The 27863-nt window shown below is 45.4% G+C and overlaps 2 protein-coding genes and 1 long non-coding RNA gene across 7 annotated transcripts in view; 1 reads left to right on the plus strand and 2 right to left on the minus strand.

Moving 5' to 3' along the window:
• Window positions 1–14882, minus strand: part of LAMB1 (laminin subunit beta 1) — a 44211-nt gene extending 29329 nt beyond the window's left edge. The window contains exons 1-12 of the mRNA XM_062638307.1: window positions 14711–14882; window positions 14391–14560; window positions 12087–12222; window positions 10063–10136; window positions 7937–8125; window positions 7756–7819; window positions 6140–6342; window positions 4772–4892; window positions 4397–4585; window positions 3868–4047; window positions 3346–3458; window positions 2278–2357 (exon numbers count right to left, since the gene is read on the minus strand). Of these exons, the coding sequence (XP_062494291.1) occupies window positions 2278–2357; window positions 3346–3458; window positions 3868–4047; window positions 4397–4585; window positions 4772–4892; window positions 6140–6342; window positions 7756–7819; window positions 7937–8125; window positions 10063–10136; window positions 12087–12222; window positions 14391–14560; window positions 14711–14747 (1556 nt within the window). The 5' untranslated portion in view covers window positions 14748–14882. The remainder of the gene's footprint in view (window positions 1–2277; window positions 2358–3345; window positions 3459–3867; window positions 4048–4396; window positions 4586–4771; window positions 4893–6139; window positions 6343–7755; window positions 7820–7936; window positions 8126–10062; window positions 10137–12086; window positions 12223–14390; window positions 14561–14710) is intronic.
• A 92-nt stretch (window positions 14883–14974) lies between these two features.
• On the plus strand, window positions 14975–23497 carry LOC134173861 (uncharacterized). Of its 2 annotated transcripts, XR_009968419.1 has the most exons (5): window positions 14975–15157; window positions 15875–15965; window positions 19801–19859; window positions 20347–20784; window positions 22766–23497. It is a non-coding gene; the product is annotated as an uncharacterized LOC134173861 (long non-coding RNA). The 2 variants fall into 2 exon arrangements; XR_009968418.1 differs by lacking the exon at window positions 14975–15157 and having other exon boundaries at window positions 15339–15965.
• Window positions 18376–27863, minus strand: part of LAMB4 (laminin subunit beta 4) — a 46456-nt gene continuing 36968 nt past the window's right edge. For 2 of the 4 annotated variants that reach the window (XM_062638303.1, XM_062638306.1), the window contains 7 exons: window positions 27118–27321; window positions 25426–25570; window positions 23414–23609; window positions 22650–22788; window positions 22242–22418; window positions 21152–21305; window positions 19466–19823 (listed from right to left, as the gene is read on the minus strand). In XM_062638303.1, the coding sequence (XP_062494287.1) occupies window positions 19684–19823; window positions 21152–21305; window positions 22242–22418; window positions 22650–22788; window positions 23414–23609; window positions 25426–25570; window positions 27118–27321 (1155 nt within the window). In that variant the 3' untranslated portion in view covers window positions 19466–19683. Of the gene's footprint in view, window positions 18588–19465; window positions 19824–20556; window positions 20780–21151; window positions 21306–22241; window positions 22419–22649; window positions 22789–23413; window positions 23610–25425; window positions 25571–27117; window positions 27322–27863 lie in introns of those variants that run through there. The other 2 variants (XM_062638304.1, XR_009968417.1) reach the window with 2 other exon arrangements.

Genomic DNA, 27863 nt, shown 5'->3' on the forward strand with positions numbered 1-27863 from the left:
GGATCATCTGCACTGCTAAAATGGTTCAACCCAACTATTATTCTCCCAAACAACTCCTAGGCTCAGGCTGGGAATGAGCATACACCAGGGACCTTTTCCAGTAGGCAGCTTTCATGTGGTTTCCTCTATTTGAATGAAGAGAGGATTTCATGCTATGGATACAGGCAGTTCCCTAGGGTCAGACAGCAGTCTTAGGAGAGCTTCACTTGTTACCACAGTCATAGTCAAGAGGCATGTCTGTCCTGTGAGCCAAGGGCAGCCTTCAGCTCCAGGCTTGCAGGCCACGCAAGCAGCATATCTGTTTGTCTGGGCTCATGCAAAGCAAGAACATGCATGACCCTGCATGTCCTGGCACATTGTATGCTCTTGTATGCTGCAAAGTCCGTCCTCAGAGGTCACCCACCAGCAGCTATACACAGGGGAAAACCACACCTGACTGCTTTAAAGTAGGACAAACACAAAGACTTGGGACACACAGAGCCATCTCTGGGGCATGCAGAACATCTGTCCAGGGTGACATACAGCAGTTCCACTTCCTTCATGATGGGCCATTTCCTTTCCTCAATACAGCTCTACCCCCAGACTGCCTTTTGGTGGTTTTATTGTCCCCAGAGAGTCTGCCCCACATTATAAAGAACCCTCGGGCACATTGTTTTCATACAAAGGTTTTTTGGTCCACCAAAATATGCCCTTTTCTTTAAATCTGAGTGCAATTTAGGAACACTTTCCAAAGTCAAACCCCTCTCATGTCCATGGAAAATCTCCAGGCTTCTTAAGCCCCCATGCTAAGAGTAATTTTTAACTAAAACCATTTCTGAAATTACAAGAGATTCACTTTCAGATTCCAGAAGTGCCCCAGGTGTCCCAGAAGGGGAGCTGGGAAGCCTCCCCTCTGGGGATGAGGATGGTTACAGCACAGAGGGGGATGAATTTTGGGCGAGGTGCAGCTGTGCCAAGTGCTGCATCCCACACCCTGAACCAGAGCCAGGAGGCAGCAATTCAGCAGCTGAGAGGAGCCCTGGGTAGGGCAAAACTTCCCCTTCCCACTTAGGTTAGAGAGTGAGGCTGCAGCTGAGCTTCGAGGCTCTCCTGCAGCTGGAGAAAAGCACAGCTGGTCCCTGCCCACGCCAGGACATTGCATGTCCCCCTCCCCATGAGGTTTTGCAATCACTGGGCTCAGTGCATGGGAAAGATGCTGCAAAGCCTTGCTGAGCTGTGCCCCAAACATCTGGAAGTGGCTGTGCTGGGGCAGCTGTGCAGAGTAAGTAAGCAGGGAGCAAGCATGGAGGAGTAACTAATCACCAGCAAGCACACCACTGTCTGCTAAGGAAGGGGTCATAATTCACTGAGGAGCAAGGGGAGAGACAGCCTGGAGGGTGTTCCCATGGCACTCCCTGCTGCAGAAGGGGTGTCTGCAGGAGTTACATTGGGACCAGTCCCAAACTGCCCCGGTGTGGTCTGGTGGGTTGGCAGGAAAACAGTTCATCTACCCCCTTGGGAAACTTCTGTGGCTTTGGACAAAAGCAGGATGTTTCAAAGGATTTGTGAAAGGAAGGGCAGGAGGAAAGAGAGTGAAGGAGCATGCTGCTGCTCCTGAAAAACCTGGGGTCAGACATGCACCTAATGCACAGAAAACTGCTGTGGTCGGAGGAGCAGTCTGGCTGCTCAGCAACCCTCTGACAAGGCATTTAAGCCAGCACTTCCCATGCTCTTACTGATGGATGCACCTTCAAAACTACACACTTCTCTGAAAAATCTCCACCTTCCCAATAGGCATTTCCAGCTCTGCATCCCACCCCACACTGCACCCCTAGGGCAATGCGGCAGTACAGTGCTGCCAGTGTGCTGCCCTCAGCACTGCTAGACAAACAGACAGACTTGCCAAAGGGCCAGTTTGAGAGCAAACCAAGAACCAGGTCTATGTCACTGCCTCATTCCTGCATTAATCCTGTGAGGCAAAGCTTTGACATGGACCATACCCCGGGTTATGGCCAAGGCAAAGCTCCACCCATGGCTAGCTCCCAAAGGCAAAGCTGCATTAAAAAGTTTCATGTGTTCATCTGTACCAGTGGCACAAATGGAGGCTGCTCAGCATGGAGAAGAATCAGATGCCTCTGTCACTCCTTGCTGCAATCAAGACCTGACACTTTCTGGAGCAAAAAGATGGTCCCCGACATCCTCCTCCAGAGCACATTGAGCATTGGATGTTGTGGTTGCAAATGAAGTGGAACTCACTGGGGTGGATGATTACAAGAAAGTAACCAGGCTGAGACTCACTTGTTGTTCAGCGCTCCTCCCTGGTCGCAGTCGCATGGCCGACATCCATCCATGTCATTGCTCAGGCCCCAGTGCTCAGGCTGCCAGAGGAAACATCACCAGCACTGTAACTGCTGCCAATTTAACCCCATCTACCCCAAAAGCACGTTTCAAAATACTCAGCATAAGCTACACAAGACTGTCCCCAACCCATGAACCCTGCTCCCCTGGTTGTGGGTCCCCCACAACCACCAACACAGCTTCCCCACTAGCTCCCCTTCACCTTGTCAACCATCTCAAGGGCTTGAGAAGAAAACCCACATCTTTCCACCTAGCTTTAAAAGCAAGACTCAGGAGGACCCAAGCTCAGAGACCTCACTCCTACTGCACCATTTACACCACTTTGGCTCCTGACCCATGAAGGGCTTGGATAATCACAGCCCAGCACATCACACCACAGCAAAGATCCATGTGTGGGCCAGTGGGACTTTGTATAGGCTGATATCCCTGCAGGGCTGCTACTCTGCAACTTGCTTGTTGGACAGGCAGCCTTGCTCAGCTTTTCCATGTAGTTCACTGTTAGATAAGACAGCCTGCCAGTGTTTATACAAACATTCAATTATCTGACAGTGTGTTTCTACAACACTCCAGCACACATAAACACTAAATGGAAACATACGTGTATGAAATAACCCCTGCCTCAAATAACGGCCTGTATAGAAAGCGATTTGGTTTTGCTAACACTGCTTCTCTGACCGCTTCATCTTTCACCCCAGAGACGGCTCCAGCAGATCTGCCCCAGATCCTTTGTTTTCACAGAGCAAGCACTACAGGAATCCTAATGTCTCCCTCCTTACAGACCGAGGAATTAATATGGATGCTTTTGTCTGCCTTGATGTGCCTCCCAGCTCCCCGTAACACTGCATGCATCATGGCTCCTGACACTCCAAGGTGCCCGCTCCAGTCTGACTGCCAGGTGCTCGCTCACAGGCGAGCAGAGACAGCAGCAAGCACCTTACTCCATGCTTTCCGCATGCCAGCCTCCCTCACACCAGCATCTCCTCATTTATTTGATTATAAGCTACTTACCAGGCAGTCACTGCACTGCTTTCCTGTAACCAGGCGCTTACAATAGCAGTTTCCCGTCTCAGAATCACAAGGATTCCCCCCGGGGTGGGTACCCAGAGGATTACATGCACAAGCTAAATTGGGAAATACAAATAAGCAGGTCAAAACAGAGGTTTTGAATTACATTTTAGACAGTATCCAGATTAAATATTTACATTAAAGCTCCCCCTGAATTCCCCAGGACAGAGATTAATTGCACACTTCGCCCACCACCCATCCCTCTAAAACTTCCCTGGCTTAGAGACTTATAACTGAAAACAAATTAGGAGGATTCTGCTATTTCCACCAAATACATTGGAAGGGAGCTGAGTTTTAAGGGTGGGTGGACTCCAAGCTATGGCAAACCTATAGGAATGTTTTTTCTTAGCAAGAACACAAAACAAAGGAATAAAGAAACCCACCCCACAAACCAGCTTCTCCCAGCTCTAACAGCTCCTCAAAGAGCTTTTGATCACACATAAAGGAACATATGTTTCTACTTACACTGACAGCCCACTGGGTCATCGGCACTCAGGCCATAGAAACCTTCTTTGCAGAGGTCACAACGTTCCCCTTCAACAAATAATTTACAGCGGCATTGTCCGGCGATAAGGCCGGTGGAGAAATCAGTGTAGCGGTCACAGATGCCACCATTCTGGGAGCCAGCTGGGTCACAGTCACAAGCTAAGAAGGAAGAATTGCATGTGTTTTATTAACTGCTTCAAAAGGAAAGGCCAGGCCTCACACTGACTTATTTGAACTCAGCTGTGGTGTAGAGAGTGTATCATTCGTGCAAGTATTAGACATGGCAGGGGTTGAATAAGTAATGACCACATAAACTTCCTGATTCTTGAACAGAAGATAAAACCCAGCCAGGCTTGCCCAAGACCTTCAAGACAACCTTCCCTTAAGGATCTTTCTTCAGGAGCCAAAAGAAGGCCAGTAAATCCCAAATTCTCCAGGGAAAGCCCTGGGGTGGAGGCATGGTCAGGATTCCATGCCATTTCCACCCAAGGAGTGTGACTGCACTTACGCTCACAGACATCGGGGTCCCTCAGATCTCTCTCTGGGTGCTGGAAGTAGAAGGGCTTGCACTGCTCGCAGTTGCGTCCTATGGTGTTGTGCTGGCAGTCATCACACACTCCCCCACTGGTGTTCCCAGTTGTCATGTACACAGCCATGTCAAAGTGGCACTGGCTGGAGTGGCCATTACAGTTACACTCTGTGACAAAGACAGAAAACAAAGTAAGAGTCTGGACCTAGGGGAGATGCAAGTCAGCAGAAAAGACACACCAGCGTCAACTGAAGAACAGGCAGAACTTTCATGTATTGTCACAAGTTCCCAAGTAACATGGGACAAGTAACAAGGCTCACACCAGATCCAGCTCTGCATTTTATTCAAACTCACTTTTGCATGCATTACTATTGCGGCCTTCCGCAGGTCGCCAGGGTAAGTCATGGTAAAAATCCAAGCACTGTTCACAGTTTAACCCTTTGGTATTGTGTCTGCACATGCAGTGCCCATGGACCTGTCATTGAAGCAACAAAAAAGAGAAGTAATATAGATGGTTATAAAACAAGCAGGGAAAAAAACCCAGCATGCTCTGAGTAATGCAAAATATAGCTAGTACATAAAGGATATACTTTTGGAGACTTTAATACATGTCGGTGCATGTAGGGAGACATAAAGGGCCACAGAAGTGTCCTTTACCTGCTGAGGTAAGAACGTCCTCATACAAATTTGTCCTTTCCTTACCAGAACTAATGCCTGAATAAATGTTTTCAGACACAAGGAGAGCACAGTTCCACCCCAATAATCACAAAAGCCTCTTGGACCTAAAAGTTAGCTGTTTATTAGCTGTTAATTAGCTATTAACATGCATCTAGTTAGCGGTCACTAGCCCAGCACCTTCTTTCCAGCCCTACTTTGGCTCTCAAATCAAAGATAACAGACAGTTTGGATGTATTTTATCCACCAACCCCAGATTCTGCCTTTGACATGTACAGAACAAGCACTAAACAGACAAACAGTGATTTTGTGACAGCTGCTGCCATAGACAACAGGGACTACCAGCACTGGAGCCATGATTTTAAGGGCAAAGCCAGCCTTGCTGCTGCTCAGGTGGAGGCACTCACCAAAAATGCAGGGCAATGCAGTACACCTGCTCACCGGCATCCTGCAGCCCCTGGGACAGCCCACACAACCTCCCTGTATGCCTCCACATTTTCATCCAGTTAATAACTCACTCATTAACGGGGGTGCTACTACTGCTTGTCAGGCAAAAATCATGGGGAAAACCAGAACCCAGAAGGGATGTGGCACTTGGGCAGCAGTGTACAACTTGGGCAATAGGATTTTCCTTCAGATCCTGCTGTTAATTAGGGCTACAGCCTCCACTTCTCAGCTGATAATCGATACAAATGCAGGTCATGTATGATTCACAAAGGTGTTTTATTCTTTGATGCCTCTATTCTGTTCAATTTTAGGGTAACCAATTCAACCCACACACTCATCTGGCCCCATACACTCCCTTTCTGCATTCCTGTCTTTTAATTTCATCAAGTCTTTAATATAATTAGAAAAGGAATGTTAGAACAATTTTCACCTCATCTGAGCTCTCTGTGCTTGATGAACACCAATAATGACAGAACCTTTGCTGAGGAGGAATAGTTTCGATGTTGGGGATTGAGGAGAAAGTATCATCTTTAAATTTGTGTTTAAATCAAAAGAGGCACAGACAGGCACAGCTTTCTGCAGAAAAGTGTGACTATTTACCATTCCTTCCACTTCTTCGTTAAAGCCATCCACTGGTGCACACTCGCTGGCATGTCCATAGCAGAAGCAGTTCCCACGAACCACCATGTCATAGATGGCATAGTAGTACTTCTCTCTGATCTCCATCCTAGAGTCCAAGAGATTATCTCCCAGCGTGTGCAGTTTGGTGAATTTGACTCTCAGATTTGTGATCTTTAATAGATCTGCAGGGGACACACAAAAAAACACAACAAACGCGGTCTAGAATCATTTACCAGGTACTGCACTGAATGGGAGGGAGCGAGGACTGACTTTCCAAGCACACTTCCTATGAGAATAGATCAGATTTAATCTCAATACTCACATGCTACACATCACACTCTCAAATGAAACAAAAAAACCCAAACATTATTTTACTACAGGTTAATCACTGTATGAGTTTGAGCTTAATTAAAAATACTACTCTTTTATTATACATAAACAGACACAAACATAAATATCAAAGGTACACACAACAGTACCACCAAAAAGACGCTGGTTCTTTGGGGCTTTATATAATGCAAGACGGGCAAGGACCCGATACTAAGAAACTGCTGACAAGTGGACCAGAAGCTTTAAGAATTACAAGCCCTTTGGAAAAAAAAATCTTAGCTCGAAACAAGACAGAAATAATTCTTCTAAGCCCAACTTTCCTAGCAAACAGAATTAGTTACATTTTGTTGAAAGAAGCAACACCCCATCACTGGCCAAATACAAAGTAGTTCTCAATGGATAATCCATGGGAAGACAGTATCACAGTAATTAATTTCGGCTACATGTTCACTTTGATATTATGAATCCTAATTTCTTATAGCCTTGAAACTAGGCTTAAAAAGCACTTCAAGCCCATAAAAGGAGAGTTTCTCCCTTAAAATGTTGGTTAAAAACCCCGCAAACATTCAACCGATACAGCAACTAGCAGACACTATTCTGTGGCAGATATTTTCTTCTGCTCCAGTTAGTTTTATGCTGAAGGACATGAACTGAAACTGAGAATGCATATTAAATCAGAGGTCAAGTTTAAGGCAAAACACTGCAGTTCCCTACTCAAGCCAAATGCCCCAAAGAGGTTTTTCTCTGAGCCATGCTCAGCAACAGATCCCTCTACCTTTGAACTGGTCCAGCCACATGGTGCTACCAAGGCCAGCTGTTCCAAACTCATGACTCAGGTGTTCTAACAAATAAAACCCCACCCCCTTGACTTTAGCTAAAAATGTAAAATCATAGAATCATCGAAAATGATCCAAATTCCCTTGTAGTTCCATTTCTTTGCTTTCTGAATTCTGTAAAATTATGGAATCGCGTCCCAGGGTTTCTCTCTGCAACTGCATGTATTTTGGGGAGAGGGTGTCTTTAATGAAAATAAATCCCTGATCAATTAAGAAAAAGACCAACTACAATGATGCATGTAAGAGCAATCACTTGAGATGGCAACACATCATTATTTCACAGCATGTCACCGTCTGACATGAAAGAAGCCATACCACAAATGTATTCACATGATTTCAAAACTGTTACTGGGGTTAATACATGGCTTTATTTGTGGTTTAAGTACAGAAATGCTTTCAAATGAGTCTGGAAGTCAACTGCATACATACTTTGAATCCTTGGACTGTATGGATCTTCAATTCGAAAAGCAGGATCTAAAACACGATATATTACCTGGAGGAAAAATGGTAAAATGAAAGATGCAGCTTTAAAAATAACAGAATCTAAATTTGTATGGAAAAAGTCTACATAATAATTGTAGTAGGGAAAAAACAACCCCAACCCTCTGACCTCTCCCTCCGTTGAAGGTTCAATGTCAGAGTATCGGGAATCACAAATGATATCATCCACTTTCTTCATGGGTCCAGTTGAAATCCCAGGAAATGAGCTCTCACAGTCATATGCAAAATACCTATATACTTGCCACGTTTTTCCAAAATCAGATGATCTTTCTATCAACATTGCAGCAGGACGGAATGTCTAACAGAAAGAAAACCAAAAGAGTTTTTATTTAATTATTACTTGCATTTACATGTGTTTTTAAGCATGAGCAATCCACATGCTTGGATTTTAATCTCTCTCCCTGCACTGACTATTTCCAGTATCTGGAAATACTGGAAATGGTTTTCTGCTGATATCCCACTTTCTGCTCAGGGGCAGATCTTTGAAATAACACATCAAAACACAGACTAACCATCTTCAAAAAGACGGCACTCAGTGGCCAAACACTTAAACATGCTTACAATAAATAAGCAAACTTGAAAGTTTTTTGATTCCAAATCCTTCTCAAAACCAGGGATTTAGGGATTCAAAAGGACTTTTTCCACTGCTTTTGGAAAGCAACATAGCCTTCTTCCTTGCCTGATCTGCAAAGGACCTAATGGGCCTCCTCTTCTGCCCTGGCGACCAGGAAGCCACTTTCAGTGCTTCCCCCTCCAGCTGACGCCCAGAAGCTCTTGCTGAGCAGTTATCTCTGCTGCTCAGAGAAGCCTTCAGATTGCTCACCTCTCTTTGTCTGACCACACTGCCTGTTGCACCGACCTCTGCCATTCATGCCAGCCTTCCTCTGTGCTGCATTAAGAAAACCTTTTTCTTTAAAGAATATTGAGAGGTTCAGCTTCATCCACTCTGCTGCATTTGACTCCCCCAGTCCCCAGAGACCCTCCTCCAGCTGGCCTTGCCTAGAGTCCAGCTGGCTGCATTCGCTTCACACAGACCACTGTCCTTCTTACCTACATGTATTCAACTGCTGAACAACGAGCTAATGAGATTTAAAAAATATTCTTAACCTCTCTGACCTAAAAATCTCATGTTTCAACTTCTGCACTGCTTTTCACAGAGCAGATGCTAATGTAACACCTGGCTTGCACTTATCAAGAAATGCAAAGTCTCTTCATTAGTTTTATGTATTCAGAGGAGGCCCTCAGAGAGCCAAACACAAAAGCATTTCAGTTCACAGCTGGAAAGAAGTTTTCTTTCTGCTTTCTGATTGAAAATATCACCCAACTTACAAACGGGCATCTCACCCAACAGAAAATGTAGCAACTGAGAGAGAGGTAAGGCAGCTCAAGTGTCTATCACACAGTCAACAAACCCTCATTACAACGACCTTTTTCCTGCAGTCTTCCTCCCAACAGCAGACCAAGCCCAGTGGCACAATGGCCACAGCACCTGCATCAGGTCAGGGGTCTCTCAGGGGCCCTTCGCTGCTGGGGTCCATCAGAAAGGACCACCTTCCACCTCAGACACCACCCTGAGGCAAGGGCAGAAACTCAAGTTGATGCCAAAGGAAAGAACCAGCTCTCAAAGAAAGCTGATAGGTAAGAATGAAGAGATTAATTTGTCTACATGCGAAGAGCAGGGATTTAGCCCTGCAGGAAGTGCAGCCTCTGAAACCTCAGCTGAAGGTTGCCACTAGTAGTTGCCTTTCTGAGATTTAGGATACACAGGACATAATCTGCCATTCCAAGACATCTGTTTGTAAAGAAACAAAGACACTTTGTGTACAGATGTTTCTTCTTCCTGAAGACCTTTCCATTTGCCAAATGAAAAATGATACCATGGCCAATTTTTATGTTTTGTTTTTGTTTTTTTTTTAAGAAGAAAAAAAATCCTCACTTCTATATGATTTAGCTAATGATCTTCTAGAACACAACCACCAGAGAGAGACACCAACACAAAGCTCAGCTTCAGTATAACTCCTTCTTCATCTTACTGGGGTTCAAACACAACGCAAGCCACAAGTCACAACTCAGCCTTCCTGTGCAACATCAGCAGGAGCTAATGGTTGGGAGCTCTAAAAACATTAGGCAAACCAGCCCAAAGCCCAAAGCCCCAGTATCAAATAGATGTGAAGGACTACAAGACCTCTCATTTCCTTGTGTCTTAGGGTTCAGGGTAAGCTGTGGCTGCCTTACCTTGAAGGTCATAATGAGATGAGTGAAGTGAAACTCGGCCTCCAGGTTCAGTTGGATTGTCACGTTTTCCAGACCTGCAGGGGCAGAGAAAAGAAGCCATGCAGCATACAAGGACACCCTCCAGCCTCCACCTCTAGATTCTGCCAAAGCTCTTTGCTCCACTGGCGCAGAGACCCTTTTTTTGCCACTTGGCTCTGCTGTCAAAAAGGGTTAGTGCGTTACTGAGGTATGGGGGGGATACCAAGGACCTGCTGAAGAGTATTGCACATGGAATCTTTATGCATCATCTGCTACACTCAAAGCGTGAGCCTGCATTGCCATTATTTCAGGCTGTGTAACACGGCTAACATCACTAGATGGAGGGTAAGGATGGGGACTGCTGTGGGCTAGATACGGCCACCAAAGCACCCAGGGGCTGTTTCAACTGGGGATGCTGAGCATGGACCTGTGTGGTGACCCCAGACTATCCTCATACACTGGCAGTCCACCTGGCACCAGCAGAGGCTTGAGCTTCTGCAGCCCTAACACTCTAAATATCACCAACAGCTGCTGGGAGCTGTTTTCCCCCTTTCTTCACTTGCTCTGGACTCTCCTGCCCATCCAGATGAAGGAAGAGTTCTTTTACAACCTGGTTTGGAAGTACTCCTAAAGCAAGTACTATGGCCCTACTTTGCAATCATGAGAGCTAGGAAACTGGTGAGAAGCAAAAGGTTTTCCAGCCTCTGCTGTGTGACTACCTACAGTCAAGGACTCTATGCAGAAAGGAAGAAAAACAGTTACAAACATTATTTTGTCATGTGAAAAGGCCTCTCAAAACAGCTGGATGCTCATTATGCAGAAATTAAAAGATAAATCAAGATACACAGAGAGGAGAAAGGGTAAGAAATGAAAATAATAAACCCACAAAGCGCTTCAATTTTTGACCAGCTGTAACATTATGAGGAGCGTGCAGCAATGCTTCCTTCTGCTCTATGCCTGAATAGAAGAAAACATGGACAGAAAGAATCATTTGTTTTTTATTGTTGAAGGACATTTTCATGACCTTATGAGCTAAGAACTTTTTTGTGTGGATGCTGCCAAGCCTGTTGCAAAAAACATGAATTATCTGGAACGCTAGAAGAGAGCTGCTGGAAACAAGAGGCTCATCCAGCAATGGTTAAAAATGAGTTAGTGAAAACCTTTCTTTACTGGCCTGCAGAAATGTTACAAATATTGCCATTTCTTTTCATATACAGCAAGACAGCTTCTGCCAATGCATTTGCAGAAATCCCATCCCGTCCAGCTGGCTTTAAGGCTTCAGGGTAGGACTGCTGTTTGAGAAACCTCAGTGCCTTGTTTTGTGTATGAAGGCATGCCAAAGCATAACCATAAAAGTAAAAAGGGCAGAGGAAGGATTTAAAACAAAGCCACCAAATGAACACGCAATATGTTGGGTTTTGTTCTAACTAGCTGGCTTGTTTCTGGTGTTCATTTTATTGTCTGGTGTATGGACGCAGACATTCAGGGAGCCGGGAGAGAGGCTGTTTGCTGGGTGAGAGATACCCCCGGCTTTGCTCCGCCAGGGTAGGAGGGGAAAAGGGAGGTCTGTGGGCAGGACGGCAGTACCAAACCTCCTCCTTCCCTCCACACCCTTGTCCAGCTCAGCGCCAGGGAAGCCCTGTGGTGCTCCCTTGGCAGCGCCGCCATGGGATATTTCTCCTGGAAGGCTGCTCCGCTCCCACTGCCCAAACACGAGGGAGATCTGGAGCCAGCGCGGGAAACTGTTCTCTTTAGGAATCCCTGCACAGTGGGCTCATTCCAACACTCCCAGAGGGATGACGGGGCTGCGGAGGGGGCTTCATTATGGATTAAGGACTGCTCCAGGGCACAAAAAAGCAGCCAGTTTTACTCAGTCCTCCTGGAACAGCATGATCCTTCCCAGGGCAGTAATCAGCAGGCCAGAGATAACAACAAACCTGCAGGTACCCTTAAACAAAAGGAGGGGAAGCAGCTTCTAGCCCTGGAAACAGCTCCCCCCTCCATACCATTTTCTGACTGCCACCAGAGCTTCAGGCGATTGGGAGCGAATGTGGTGACAACGTTTTCAATACGATGACTGTCAGGATTGAGAGTATCGTGGAAGGGATCCTCGGAGTCACATATGAAACATTTTTTGTCCTCCTGAAACAACAAAATAACCAGCATTACTGATTTTATCCGTGGGGCAATAGTTGTTTCCTGCAGATAAGAGTGTTTTCCGTCCATATCACATTCCACTCATTTTGCCTGCAGGAGTCATCAAAGGGGATTTTTGTTGAAACGGTAAGTATATTTACCTTTATGAATTAATGAAAATTGCCAAATGGAAAATATGCCCAGAATTCCACAGACTTCATTTTTAGGAGAAGTATTTTTCTATCAAAATTGCAGTTTCAGAAAATCTATCTCAAGAGATTCTCCAGCTGAAGTCAGAACCAAAGGCAACATCTACAGAAAATTGCTGAGTTGCTTCTATACAAACACACGTGCAAAACTGCATCTTCAACAGCTTGTGTGAAATAACGTTGGCTTTTGGGAGCTAGCTTGGAAATGTAAGCTCTCGGCATTAGGGATACCTCCAGTGAGCCTCAGTGATTTAGTGACTGAGTCTTTCCAGCACAGTGTTGATTTTACCCTGAATCCTGCTTCTCAAGCTCCTACCTAAACCTTGCATCTCCACCTGCCATTGCAACACTCAAGCTATGCACACAAACTCAGTCTGCACGCATTACCAGGTGTGCCCACAGAAAAACAGTTGGGTGCAAATCTGGCAAGTGCTGCTTGGGAAAGCTGGATGCGCCTTTGCCAGGAGGACAAAACTCTGTCATGACTGTTACTACGAACAATGCTGGTTTGGCATTGTACTGGTGCCTAAACCCACCACTTTCCAAGGCAAGTTGCAAACCGAACCAGAAGGGAGGACTGCTGCCCAAACCACCTCATGGTTTGGCAGAGGAGCACATCACACTGCAGTGAGGGAGCCCCCACACACCAGCAGCTCATCACTGTCAGAAGCTACACAGGCATCATTCCTCCAGCGGGTTTATGGAGACAAATGCGGCGGCGCTTTATCAGCCAAGAATGTGAGGGCTGGCAGGTCTGCGCCACACAGGACTCCCACTTCACCAATTCCACCTCCTCCCAAGCCCCATGCTTCACCCCCCATTAGCTCCCAAAGACTCCTCCAGCAGAGAGCATGACAAGAGCAGGGTCCTGGGAAAGATGTCCCCTTCTCCCCCCTCCAGGCCCCTCTCTGCCAGCACCACAGCCCCTGCCTCATGCCACGACTTGCTGCTTCTCCCACTAAAACGCAATCCTAGAAAGCCCAACCCTGCAAAGCACTCATCCCACCCAAGCTCCGTGTTATTAAGAGGATACTTGGCACCTTCCTGCGATTTCAATACCACCTTACTATGCATAAGTAACCAGGGACATCCCAAATGCTGAACTGGGGCTGTGAGGTCAGGAGTGAAGGTCTGAAGTGATGCTTTTTACTACAGCACTTCGGCAATTCAGAAAACAGAACAAAGCACCTTTGTTATTTTGCTCTACCAGAGGTGCTCATGTTGTTAAAGTTAATCCTGACATAGCCCGAAAATGTCCCAGAGAAACTTAGGTCAAAACAAGCACTAACTCTGCTAGACAGAGCAGAACAGTAAACCTGAAGGGGAAGGCGGGGTGGGGAATTTGGTAACTTCAGGGTACAAATGGGCCAAGTGCTACAGCCCTTCAGGCAGCACTCCTTCTGCTTCCCGTGGTTTTCCTTCCAAGTGCCAGAATCCGGCCCTATTGTCTCCACAGTAAATTCGGCCGGAGATTATCCCTTGCTTTCAGTCCAACAGAGTTCCACTTATAACCGATACTTTATTCTTTCCAGAATCCCTTCTGTCTCTGAAATTTTTTAAGTCTGGTGAGCTGCTTCTGGCTCAAAGAGTAACGAGCTCAGTGTTTTCCACCAGATGTGCAAGGCAAGCTTATTTGCATCCCTTCGCTTGGAAACCTTAGAAATGTAATTACATTACAGTAATAGCGGCCAAAACATTACCCGGGTCCTACAGACCACTCTCAATCAGGAAGCCGTCTAGACGGCTCCGAGCAACTCTGGAAATAAACTAATTGAACTTCCCGCGGCACATTCCTCCTCTTTAACCTCGATAAGGGACGGGGGGCAGAAGTCGAAAGCCGCGAGGGGGTCTCTGGACCCGGGCTGCTTTGGCGAGGCGCAGGGCTCCTCACGTGCACGGTGCTCGCCCCGTTCCAGCCCCGCAGTCGAGCGCAGTGCCCCGGAGCGCGGTTCCCCCCGGGCTCACCTGGAGGTGGCTGACGATGCAGTAGGGCTCGGGCTGGCGGAGGCCGCAGGTGGAGGAGGCGGACAGGCGGGCGGCGCGGCCGATGAGCAGGTCGCCGGTGGCGGGGTAGCAGCTGCCCTCGGCGCAGCCGTAGCTGTACTCGGGCTCCTGCGCGGCCGCGGACCACAGCGCTGCGCGCCCGCGGAGAGAAGAGAGAGGTGAGAAAGAGAAGCGGGAGCGCGGTCAGGCAGGGAGCCCGAGCCGCCCCGGCGGGCGCTGCAGCGGCTCGCCCAGCCCGCCGTGCCCCGACGGCGGCGGGAGCGGAGCGGGTCGGGAGTTACCGAGGCAGCAGCAGAGGTACAGGAGGAGGCGGCCCATGGCAAGGCGGCAGGCACCGACGGGACGGGACGCGGCGGGACCGGGCTTCCCCTCCACGCTACCGCCGAACGCTGCTGCTCCTGCACGCAGGCGCTGCAGCTCCCCACGGTTCCCGGGGAGCGGCTTCGCACCGCCGGCGCCCCCGGCCCTCCTCCTCCTCCGCCCCCCGCGGCCCCGCCCGCCCCGGCCCCCCGCCCCGCCGCAGCGCCGGCCCCGCCGGAGGGAGCGGGTAAACTGCTGCCGTCGAGGAAAGGTAACCCAGCCGCTGGGGCAGGCTGGGGGAGAGGGTCGCCCGCGCTGCTGCACTGGGGAGCTCCGAGGGGCGAGCAGGGGAACTCCTGCGCACCACCACTGTTACAGATCGTGCCCTCCTCGCTGCTTCCCGGGTTTGGGAGCGGGCTCTGGGCAGGGTACAGCAATCGGCGGGGTGGAGGAATATCACCGGTGGGGTGACCCCTCTCTGTGGGGAAACTGCGGAAATGGGGGGTTTGACCCAATCCTGACTACTGCTGGTGGGGCTGGGCATCCGGGAGGGAGAGAGGGAAAGAGGGATGGATGGGTGGGTGGATGGATGGATGGATGGATGGATGGATGGAGCAAGCATACCCATGTGGCAAGGCCCAGAACCGAGCAAAGGGCCAGAGGGTTGGCAACTGTTGTTTGTGATGTTCAGTGGCCCTGAATCTCCTGGTGATGTGGTGCCAACAAAGGTCGCTCCTATTGCCATTCCTGGCTCATACGTGGCTGGGTCTGTCCCTGGCAGGGCCGTTGAGCCAGGGTTAGGCTCTTCCAGGCTGTTTCTCATTGTCAGGGAGCATGCAGTGCTACTGCCTTCCCAGGGGTGCTGGGGTGGCTGCAAGGGGTTAATGGCTCTGCTGGAGCTGAACCCACTTCAGTTCCCTGGGCTGTGCCAGAGACATGATGGCTTCATCGCTTGGTGGCAGAGTCTCTTTGGCACCAGGGGAAAGGTTTACTGGTAAATAAACATCAAGGAGTGGGTAAGAAGGATGGATGTGTTGGAAGATCATGGCTGTAGCTGGATGCAGGCTGGGACGCATCCCTGGGTTTATACACTGGAGTTTTGCCTGTGCACGTGCAACACTTAAACTCGTGTAAATCTTTACCAGGTACCAGTGTCCCTCAAGAACACTTTGCCCTCGCTATTTGCAGTGCAGTGGAAACACACTGCCCTCTGTCCGTCCAGCAAACCCTGCCGAGGTAGGTAAATATGTTAGTCCTCATTTTACAGATGGATAAGCAGAAACAGAGAGATACCAAGTGACTTGCCCTAAAGGTTAAACACCAGTTCTGAAACATAACTCAGGACTCTTAATTGAAGAACTAGTGGGGCTGTTTCATTAAAGACATCCAGGAAATTAAACCATTTTAAGTTGACATGGCAGGTATTGTAATTCTAAACCTCTTCTGCAATGTGGTTTTCTAAATTCACAAAACTAATTCAGCTTCACAATCCTGTCATGTAAATCACAGCACAGCTTTGTTTTTAAGCTTCAGCACAACAAACTTTTTCGTCCCACTGACAGAAACTGTTTGCAGAGGTTAGGAACTCCTCCAGGCCATGGCAGACAGGCAGTGGCATCGCTCCATGTGTGACTGTGCAAGGACAGTGTTCCATTGCCATTGGATTTTTTTCTGTCCCATATTTTTTTCAATTTTTATCAGTTTTCTCATCTTTTTTGTGCTTCATAGCTGTATAGAAGTCCCATTCTTCCCTAAACCTGAAGTGGGCTAATGTTGCCCTCTGGAGCTCCTTGCCCTGTGACTAGGCTCCTTTTGTGCCTTGCTGCAAATGGAACACACTGCATTCCAGCCTAGGGGTGACCCTGCTGTGTGGCATCAGGGATTGACTTGGAGTTGCAGCCATGGACCGGAATGGCCACTGTCACCCATAACCGAGGTCACGTTTCAGAGGCAGCTGAAACTACCAGTATTCGCTGTGTGAGTCATTAGATCCAGTGAACTTGTTTGTGTCCATCCCTCTCTGCAGTGCTCATGAGCAATAGTGATCAGTGGGATGGCTTTAAGCTGACGGAGGGGAGATTTAGACATTAGGAAGAAATTCTTCCCTGTGAGGGTGGTGAGGCCCTGGCACAGGTTGCCCAGAGAAGCCGTGGCTGCCCCATTCCTGGCAGTGTTCAAGGCCAGGTTGAATGGGGCTTTGAGCAACCTGGGCTAGTGGAAGGTGTCCCTGCCCATGGCAGGGGGTTGGAACTGGTTGAGCTTTAAGGTCCCTTCCAACCCAAACCAGTCCATGATTCTAATTTGATTTTTCAAATGATAAAAATTCAGTTTTGTGTCGTGTCCTATCCTAGTGGTTGGTGAAGCAGCTTTACAGTCCTGGGTGTCTTTGTGCTGCATTTGGAGTCTTCTCAAAGAGCCAAATTTCGGAATTTAACCTCAGTGAGACCCACTTGATCACCCATTTTTTTGTAACAGTGCAGAGGTTGAATGCCTAACAAAGAGAGCTAATGAAGTAACTTTTGATTAAATTTATCTTGGATTATATGTAAATTTGATTGTTGTTTTTATATTGATTAATGTCATTGAATTCAAAATGCTCTACAGCAAGATACTGAATTCAGTATTTTTTGTCAAGAAAGTTTTCTGAAACCATTCTGCCCATAAGAAGGAGAGTCGGGGTAACTAAAAATAGGTATTTTCAATCCAGATGCAGCATTTTCCCACAAATTAGCTTTGCAAAACCATTTTAAAAGCTTTTGTGTCACTTTCAGTGGGGAATGCTACACAGCTGTAAGTGTCAGAAGCTGTCACAGGATGGATTTGGTATTCTGTAGCTTCTGGTCTGCTCCCTTTGTGTGTCTGAGCATGCTTGGAAGAAGGCAGGGGAGCTTAGACTCCATGCTGACTTTCTTCTTCCTGTTTCTGTTTTTATCCAGCGATCTCTGTTTTCCCACATGGATACATCTCCCCTCCAGGCCTGTTTAACTGTTTACAGACTTTGCATCCTTGCAGCTTGTCGAAAGCCATATGGCAACTCTCACAGCCAACAGTGATTTTAGGAGGACATTCTCTTTCAACTTTCTGCTTGTGAATTCGGATTGTTAAAGCCGTGAATGCTGTTGGGAATTTATCTAAACCCTTCAGGTTGCCTGTTTCAGGTGCAGTGCATTGAAACCTTCATTACCTGCAGACCCATTTGTGAGCAGCTTGGTGAGTTGTGTGCTCTGAGTAAAACAGAAATGCTCAATTTCATTATGGCAAAGTCAATCTAAATACATTCATCTGATTACAGCCTAGGGACTTATAAAGAAGCCTCACACCTCACAGGTGAGTTTTTAAAGTGCTAAAAATCAGATAAAAAATAAAATGGAAATTATGTGCATACTGCATTCAGGTGTCTTTGTTGGATTATATCAAAGTTATAATTTGATTCCATCATTTTCACAGTAGAAGCTATTAGATGAGTAATGTGTGTTGCACACTGCCCTGGAGCACAGCTGGTTTGAGTTAAAGGAGTATCTCTGAAATCTTATCCATGCCAGCAATTCCCATGCAAGTCTCCACTGCATACAAATGCTACTTTAGCTCTTCTAAACACAGAGTGATAACTGTGGATGATTTATCTCCCTCAGATCAATCAGGATTGCTTTATGGGTGCTGCTGACAGGAGGATGGGTAAATTATAAGAGCCTTGTATTCCTGCAGAGCATTCCTTGTTTTACGGATGTGCTCTGGGCTGCACCCAAGCTCTGAAGCAGTGCTGGGCTGCTCCTGTGATGCTTGCTGTGGGACAATCCAGCCAGGAATGACACAACTGGTTTTAACTGAGGAAGAGACATTGTCAGTCTGTTCAGCATCCTGCAGAAATATGTATACCAACGGTGGGATTTTAGAATCAAGGCATAACTCCCTTCAGCCTTTTTAAAACTCTAGCACTTCTGTAGCAATTGCTTAGCCCCATTCTCCTTCTTTATATATATAAAAAAAGGAATTGAAAATTTAGGACAATTTCTATGTTCTTAATGGCTATAAGAAACTACTCAGTTAACTCTGAATTCTGTGAGATGCTGCATGTTGGAGAAGAGCTGGAGAAACTGCTTTTCAACATTTGTGGGGCCTTTAGACTCACTGCTTAAACCAAAGAGATAGAGTCATTTTACAACTGTTAGTTGCATTAACTAAAATGTGGGAAACCCCTTAGAATCTGCATAATAAAAATAGGTATTGCAGGAGGGGCATTGACAATGATTTTGAAGGTTTCAGCATTAAACATCAGTGCACTGCCATCCAGTGGGCACGGGGGTATTGTCTCCCTGTTGTCCACCTCTGATGGTTTAGTATTCATGGAGCTATGTGTGCATTTTCAGCAAGCATAGGGGGACCCCCATATGGTCAGTGATTCCTAGTGCTCCCCCTGCTCCGTCTCAGAGAAGAGATGGGGATGGGGAGGAGTGACAGTACCCTGAGGACACTGACAGTTGTCAGCAGAGATGGCTACCGAAGCCTGCAGCCCTTCATCTGCATCACCACATCCTGGTCTGTGCAGACCCATGCAGGGCTGTGACACAGCCACAGGTTATTGTGAGGGTTCAGCAGAACACAGAAGGTTTTGGGAGTCTGTCTTTGAGGCAGTTACTCTCTGCAAAATACTCCTTTTGCATTTCCAACCCCCTACAGCAAGAAGCTCTAGGCTGTGTATGGGGATGTATTACAAAGCTCCCTTAAAGATTACATCCTGATTACTTAATCAGATGGTTTATTAAAAGGTATTTCCTATTTTCATATAAACTCAGCTGGACAAAAAATACCCAAAAGAAAATTACATTATTCACTGCCAAAATACAGTAGGAACCTTCAGATTTATTTAGGGAGGACATCCCTCTGTGCCAGGAAGCTCAGGAGGTGGTAAGCACAGAGACTTCAGTTATATTTTACCTGATGGTCTGTTCAGACCCTAACTTTTGCATGTTGCATACTTGCTTTCCTGCTCCATGATTTCATTTTTAATGGCTATCACTTGTTCCTCTAGTTGTCTCAATTGCTCTGCCTTGTCTTGTTTGGTTTGATTCAGATCCTGAAGCTTCTTCTCCAAATCTGGAAGAGACATGCAATGATCCTTATGTATGTTGTGTAAGTAAAACGCATGGATTAACAGCATTTCTTTTCCCAGGAGTTTAAGAGGTAATATGCCCATTTCAAATGGGGAATGTTATATATGCAACTGGAAGGAAAAATCTGTCTTCTGCATAGCAAGAAAAATGTGACAGCCTTAAATAAATTAATTTCTCAGCATGTGCTTTTGTCTGTCAGCTGGTATAGGGCAGGACATGGAGCTCTTAAAGGAGTTGGTTTAAGTGGAAACACTTAGAGGAACAGTGTGCCCACTGATGTGTGTAAAGCCTGGATAATTTGGGCATAATGAGGCTAGGTCTTCCTCATTTACAGGAATGTTTTCTGCTGGTCCCTGTGAAGCTACACCAATGTAAACATACTGGTAGTGAGTCAAAACCACATTTTTCACTGCCTGTTTCCAACCCACTTGTCATTGGGGCCTTCGGAGTAACTGGGATGCTCTTAATGCTTTTCATCAAGGTATATTCTCAAAATATTTATTCAGATCCTATCCTGAAGAATTTGCTCCTAGGATGGAGCAAATGCTTCAGTTTTGCTGATGTTACATAGTATTTTTGGACATTGAGCCTGGCAAGATCCTAAGCCAAATGATTCCTAGTGGGGATGCCCAGACCTTCACTGCAAGCAGAATTAGGGTCCCTGTGTGCAATTAAATGAGATGTGCTCTTAGTTTTTGGTGACCCTCTAAACCCACACAAGAGATTGTGTGAGAACTGGTGCCAGTCTGGCCACAGCAGCCAGAGTCTCCACTGCCCGTGACCCCTCTCAGCCACAGCCCTGCAGCCCCAGGGCATGTCAGCTTCAGTCTCCAAAAGCCAGTATTTGTATCTGGTTAGTTCTGCTGTTGCTCAGAGAACTGACTGAAGTAGGGACTGGTGGAAAACAGCTATCCTGCAGCTCCACAACACAAGACATCACTTGGGTAAGAAAAAAATAGAATGCATAGTAAAGATTTAAGGTCCAAATGCCCAAAGCAAGCGCATAAATCAAGGCTTCCAGCTAAACCTGGAGCAAAGTTTTAGCAGACTTTGCACTTGTCCTGTTTTTAAACTGACTGAATCAAATCACTGCAAGTCCCTGAGTGTATATGTCAGAAAAAGTACATAAGCCAACTCAATTCAACTACTTTTAAACTGATTGAGTAGCTTCAAGCAGGGATTCTCACTAGTTAAACTGTTTTAAACCCTGTTTCAGGTGATCCTGGTCTGTCAGTGTCTGTGGGCAAGGGCTTCAGCTGAATTCATGGCTGTCACAATTTTCACCTCTCGCTATTGAAGCAATAACACCACCTGTTATTCTTTTAATTTTCTTCTCAGTCTCCTCAGCCAGTTTCTCTGCTGCTTCTTTCAGCTGCTTCACTTTTTCTAGTGTTGCTTTTGGAGGTCCTTGGGCTTTCAGCTTTTCTTGAAGAATGCTGTACTTTCTTTTAATGTCAGCAAACTCCTGTAGCAAAATGATGTTACTTGGTTTAAAAGCATCTCACACTTAATCTGGAGTACTGGAGGGTACATACTTTCTTTGTATATCCTCTTTGAACCAAACTTTAAATCCCTCATTCTCTTAAATAAAACATCCATGATGAGTGTACGTGGAACAATGCTTTACAAAACCTCATAGAAATCAATTAAAAAAAATAGTCAGTGGAGCAGTCTAAAAGGGAGGGGAGGGTGTAAGAAAATATGGTTTAAACTTTTTAAAGGTTATGCTATTTTTACTTCTTTTAATAGGGCTTTTCTGTAAATTTAATCTTGCCAGGAGGCAAGTTATCTGTAGGAACACTGTCTGTAGGAATATTTACTGGATAATCCATTCCCTGCTGATTTAGGTGCTGTTGAGACTGCAGTTTAGATTTTGACTAAGTTTTTTTTAACCTGGAAGCTTGGTCATGCTCCAGGCTTGCACTGTGGGTACCTGGTTCTTCTTGCAATTTTAGCACATCCTCAAAAATTGAGAGCACCCAGCCTACCAAAAATTCCAAGTAACTCCCAGAGCAATTTCCTCTGAAGGAGAATGGCATGGGATGAATGGCCAGGCTGCTTACATCACTAGCATATTTTAATATCTGGTTTTGTGATTTGTTCTGTTGTGTTTACTGGTGCCCATGGTGACTAAGTCTTATACACTGTGCAAGGAAGAATGTCACAGAGTAGCCAGAGAAATACGTTTGTTTTCATTCAAGCAAACAGAAGTGTTATATGCTAGAAGCCTTAAGATAAAAAAATAAATTACTCTTACCTGTTACATTTTACACTGCATGGCATAAGAAAAACATAACAGTTTTGAGGAGAGGGGGGTAACACAATGGCACTTCTGAAGCAAAAGTACTATTAAACATGAAAGAAACCTTTTTTTCCCTTAACGCATGACAGAAGGGCTTACATTATCAATGTTCTGGGCTCGCTTGTGTGCTGCTTCTGCCCCTGCTCTTGCCTTTGTAGCTTGATTCTTGTTCATCAGCATTTTTGCCTGCAGTGTTGCAATTTCATCTTCCATTTCAGACTGTTTTGCTGACAAGTCATTTAGTTTGTCATTTGTCTTATTCACTTGGTTCTCAGCCTAAAACAGAGTAATTGTGGTTTCTTATGCAACATCAAGCCAGATTGGAGAGTGTAGTAATGAGGGAGATTAATGTCAACTGATTAAGAAGAAGAGACCTTTAAGCATTATGGAAACTGTGTCAGATTTGCGCCACATTCTTGTTTTATTTAAGTTTACATTAAGGAAAATTTGAGATTAAGTATCTTTTTCTATAATGTATGTAGTAAATAAAAGTTTTACAGAAGATACCTGTGAGATCTGTGTTCTGATGCCTTGTATCTCTTCATTTAACTTTATGATGGTATTTTTGGAGTGTCTTTGGGATTTCACAACATTTTTAAGTTTATTATTAATTTCATCCACAGGCAGAAGAGCATTAGCTGCTTTGCTGAAATGGAAGGATAGAAGCATGTGTAGTATTGTGGCGTGGAGAGCAAAGCAAAAACATGTTTCAAATGCACCCATGCTTGCATGCAGAAATGTTCCCTCAAGTCCAACAACAACCATTAAAATTGTGGTTCTTAAGTTGACAAAGCAAAACCTTGGTAGGGGACTTTGTGTGGTAGCATGTGAGCTGCTGTGTTAAAGGTGAGGCTGGATGCTGCAGGCTGCCTGGTGGTGCACTGCTTTGCTAGTAAAGAAGACTCACAGGTAAACATGTTTTCTCCCTCCTCAATTCTTTTTAGTTCTTTCTCACCCATATTTAAACCTCCCAGTGAACCAGATGTAATGCTTTACTAGGTCCAATGTGAAAGTAAGTAGCTGCTCTGGGCTCTTTGACTCAGCAGGCAGAGGAGCCAGGAGCTGGTGGGAGCTGTCTCCTTGCAGCATGTTGGCTGCTGCAGCCCAGTGGTCAGTGGCTTGTTCCTGCTGCAAATGGCAAGCTGAAATCTGCTGTCATCTGAACATTCCCTCCAGTGTTACTGGGATGCTGCCTAGTGTATGGAGCAGCCCTACAGGCACAGTGCCACCCTGCTGGAGTTGGCACATCAGTATGAGAATACCCTACTCACTCAGCTTCTTGTGCCTCCCTCAGCAGTATCTGAGCTTCCTCCCATTTTCTGTTTCTCTTAAGTGCATCCAGCTTGTACTTCTCACAGTGGTCCATAATGCCAAGCATGCCTGTGAGCTCTTGTGGAGTCAGGGGAAGGTTTATTTGCAGAACGTAATTTGCCACCTTCTCGATATCTTCTGGAGGCACACTCTCATCTGCAATAGAAATGGAGCTGAGGGTATCCTGAAACAGCTCTTTCCTCCCAGTGGAATGTAAATGATCATTATGGCTGCCTACCCTTTTAGTTATGTGGGAGAATAAAGCTGACAGGCACAGCAAGGGGGGAAGAGAATTATCTCCAACATTTTGTAATTTAATATTATGCTTCCAGGTACTGCTGTTAGTGTTGTCAGAACTGGCTAAAATGAGGATTTGAACCCACTTTGAACTGTGTTATTAATTTTTTTTTATGTAGAACTGAGCCTGTAGAAGGTTTTAAATCAGTGCACAACACAGCTAGATGTGTCAGAGCCCATTTTCCCTTGGCCCTCAGATCAAAGAGGAGCTGGAGAGACTGGGGTGTGAATGGAGCTTTCCAAGCCGGCCAGTGGGTGTAATCCCTTCCTTGGAGTCACCACAATATTGAGAAAGTGGTTCCTTCCGTGGTTAATGAGAAGGGCTAAGCTACAGAGGGAACTTGGGTCAGATGTGGATAGGATGGGAATTTACAGTAGAAAAAATGTATTTTGACAACTCCCCTTATAAAGAGCTTTTCCTAGTTCTTTATGAAGAGGCACAGGCACATGCAGTTAGAGTAGTCAATGCCTTGTGACATCTCATCGCTGCATCTGGTTTTTGCTCATTTCACTTTATAGACAAGACCTTCTTCAGTGATTAAACAATTGAAACATATTAAATGTTTGTGCTAATGTTCCAAAGTAACTCACCAAGAATTACAAGCATTTGCTGTGCAATCAGTAGTGCATTCCTGAGAGCTATTTTCTGTAGAAATATATTAAAGTTACCATTCATGTCAATGTAGAGCTCAGCAGATTTAATGTCACTGCACTTGTCTCAGCTGCTACTGTTCTTAAACTTCAATTTACAAAACAATAATTCATTTTAAAAAATGCGTTATAATTGTTCCTAAATGCTGTATGTCTGCTGAGAAACAAAGAAGAGCCAAAGGTAGAATTTTCAATTGCTGTCAAATAAAAATCTGAGATCTTAAGGATTTAAATGGAGTTTTTCTTCCAATTCAATAAAATAACTTAAATATTCCTAAACAAAGTCCTGTGTCCTCTGCCTTTGCTCCCGTATGGAGATAGAGATATGAATGCCAAAGGATTGCCAACATGGAATCCTTAGAAATTTATGAGATGATTCTTTTAAGAGATTAAAAGAATCCCACCACATTTGAACTCTTTTGATGTGCATCTGGTAAAAAAAAATCTAAGGGTCTGTTTCTTACAGCAGTTTTCTGCAGTCGTGAGGGTGGAAAAAGTTTTAGTGCATGTATGGTTGTTTAGTTATTCTTTATGAAAGCTGTGAAGTTCTACCAGAATCCTTTGATTCCTTGAGCTACACCTTTATGGAGACGATGGAGTGGTATGTGTCCTAATTCCCACGCTCCCTATGGAGAGCCTCTATTTATGGGCCTGGAAGAAGGGGGTGGAATAACAATTTGAGGATGCATTGGACGTGCCTGGTCTTGATATATTGTATGAAATTATTTAAGTAGTCCTTTATTCAAACAAACCAAGATCTGAGGGAATTACTTGATGTTTCAAATGAAGTGCATTAATAAAAGATGACAATCAGAATGTAACAGATCTGTTGGGAAATGATAACAGTGTACTGTCACCTGGTAGAAACAGGCACTAGAAAAAAGGGGATTGAAGAAGATCGCACAGATCAGGAGGTAGACAAATTTTCTGTATATGCAGTTAGATAATTTTCTGGCCACCTACTATGCTATATTATATTGGAATATATATTAAAAATGAGTCAGAAAGAACTCTGTATATTTACCTAACAAGAAGTCTTTCACTTTTCGGATGAACTCCTTAGTGATCTCTCCATCCACTTCAATTTGATTCTTAGTCCTCTCCAGTTGTGCATTAAATTGTGAGCCTTTCAACTTGCTGTATTCTGCCATTTTTCTAATGCTTTCAACCTGGAAATGTTATTAGAAATAGCAGAGCCATTTTCTGCAGGTTATCTATCATTGCTTGGCATGTTGAGGTCTGGCACAAAGGTTATTTTGATCTAGGCCTTAGCTGGAATCACTTGATGTGACTTTGAAAAATAGCAGGAGTCCCCTTTGGAGGACTCCAGAAGTTGCTACAAAATGGCCTTCATCTGGTCTCAGGAAAAGCCTAAATCAAACATTATTTTCTCTTCATTATTTTCTGCTAAACCACAGCTCCTTCTGTTTCTAAAAGAAGGTGCTGTTATCTTCTGTTGTAGTACTGCAGTATGTCAGTGATTGGATTCAGCACAGAAAAGGCATGCAATTCCATTTGCCTTTTCACATTGGACTTGCTGTTAAAAATACAACTTAAGAGGACACAAATAAGGAAGGTAGAGTTTAAGGCTTGTCTTTAAAAGTTACATTTTACCATTAAATTATTATTGTTGATAACTTAAATGACAGCTTTAGATTAACCATTGAATTCCATCATTATTTTGCTTTGCTGGGGACTATGCTTTGCCTTAAGGAAATGCACAGGCACTGCCTCTCTGCAGTCTGTGGAGGGAAGAGGTTTGCTGTTTCCCCATGCAACATGAAAAATGGTGATGTTTTTAGTTCCGAAACATCTCAAAATATTTCACTGATATTATCACAGAGCTGCCTGAGGCTGGGGAGCACCAAGGAAAATGTCCTGGCAGCCTGGTGCTCACCACCTCAGTAGATGCCTTTTGCTGCTTCCCTTTTGTGTCCTGGGGTCCCAGGCATGTGCCCTGACTGATCATTTCCAAACCAGTTAGTTGTGATGCAGAATGGGTACATTTTAAGAAGAGGAAATGGATGTCCAGGCACCCTTCAGGAACAGGACAAAGCCACAGCAGAATGACATTTCTGTTGGGAAATGTGTGTGCTTGTAACTTCGACAGGCATTGGCTGTGATTGTTAATAAGAACAAACTGTCTTTACTGGTGTTTTGGGATTTGTCTATTTTGTTTCCTTGGCCCATGTTGCATCAGCCACACTTTGCTTGAGTTATTTTTCACTACTGCCGTGCAGTAGAGCTGACTACTTGATCCCCTTCTAAATATCACCAGGGGCAGAAAAGCTTTGTCTTGAAATTATTTGCAAAAATTATTTAATGGCAAACATAAGAGTAATATGAAGCTGTATAAATAGAACTTAACCCTATGCACAGCAGTAATCCCCTTGCAATAAGCATGGGCCATACTGAGGCTACTGACAAATGGTGCCAGTTGAATCTTTCCCTATAAAAATATAGACAATACTAGCCTGATACCACCGAATTCCATAGACACAGTGCACCATGAACCGTAAGATCTTGGACGCTCTGCGGAAGAGGAAGGCATAGCCAAAGCTACAGTCTCTTGGTGGGACTGGTGCTTAATACTACTGGCACTGAACTGTGATAGGTCTGTGATGCTGGGACAGGGTGAGTTTTTGTAGATTTGTGACCTCCCAAATCTCATCCTCCATCTATTTCACTGAACAAATGTAGGTTTGATATACAGCACCTGATTCTCAGGTTCCTGTAGCTGAGTAGTCAAGTTATTTAGCAGCACAGCAGTCTCCTCAGCTTTCCTGAAGGCTTCAGTGGAGAGAGGAAGAGCCCCGCTGCAGTTTGGGCCACCGCACTGCCTGAGTCCATGACTGTCCCGACACAAAGCTCCCCCACAGGCTGCTGTGACACAGGGCTTGTCTCCTGGCACACCGCAGACCTGAAATAAGAAAGGAAGATGCTTATGTCAGGTCTCCTCTGAGGGCCTGAGGTATGCTCCTGGGGGAAAGAAAATGTTTGACATCATATGAACACTGAACATAGGAAGGGATTTTTCCAAAGAGGCAGTGGTCTGGTCTCTGCAAAGATGGTGCCACTGACAGTTAGAGGTTCCGCTCACCTGACTTGAAGAATACAATGGCAGCCCATAGCTTGCTGGAGCCATTTGTTGGGCTCCATGTGTTGCACTGAGACCCTTGCTTTGCTCCTCTATGGCAAAAGCATTGAAACTCTTCCTTTGGCCACATCCTGCCTATGTGTCAATGGCCTGTTCCAAAGCACGCCACCTCTCACACAACATAGTACTATGTCTAGCCCTTTATATAGTTTAACACAGATCTTAAGACTAAAGACCTAGATGGATGATCTCTTCCAGACCTGTCAGGTCTGGCTGAAGGTGCTATCAGGTACTCATTGCTGCCCCGCAGAATACAAATCCCTTCCTGTTCCATGGTGATGCAAAGGATATGTGAGCACTCCAGG

The sequence above is a fragment of the Pezoporus occidentalis genome, unplaced genomic scaffold (genome assembly GCF_034315485.1).
Source record: "Pezoporus occidentalis ecotype Australia unplaced genomic scaffold, CSIRO_AGI_Poc_V1 ctg56, whole genome shotgun sequence".
Lineage (NCBI taxonomy): Eukaryota > Metazoa > Chordata > Aves > Psittaciformes > Psittacidae > Pezoporus > Pezoporus occidentalis.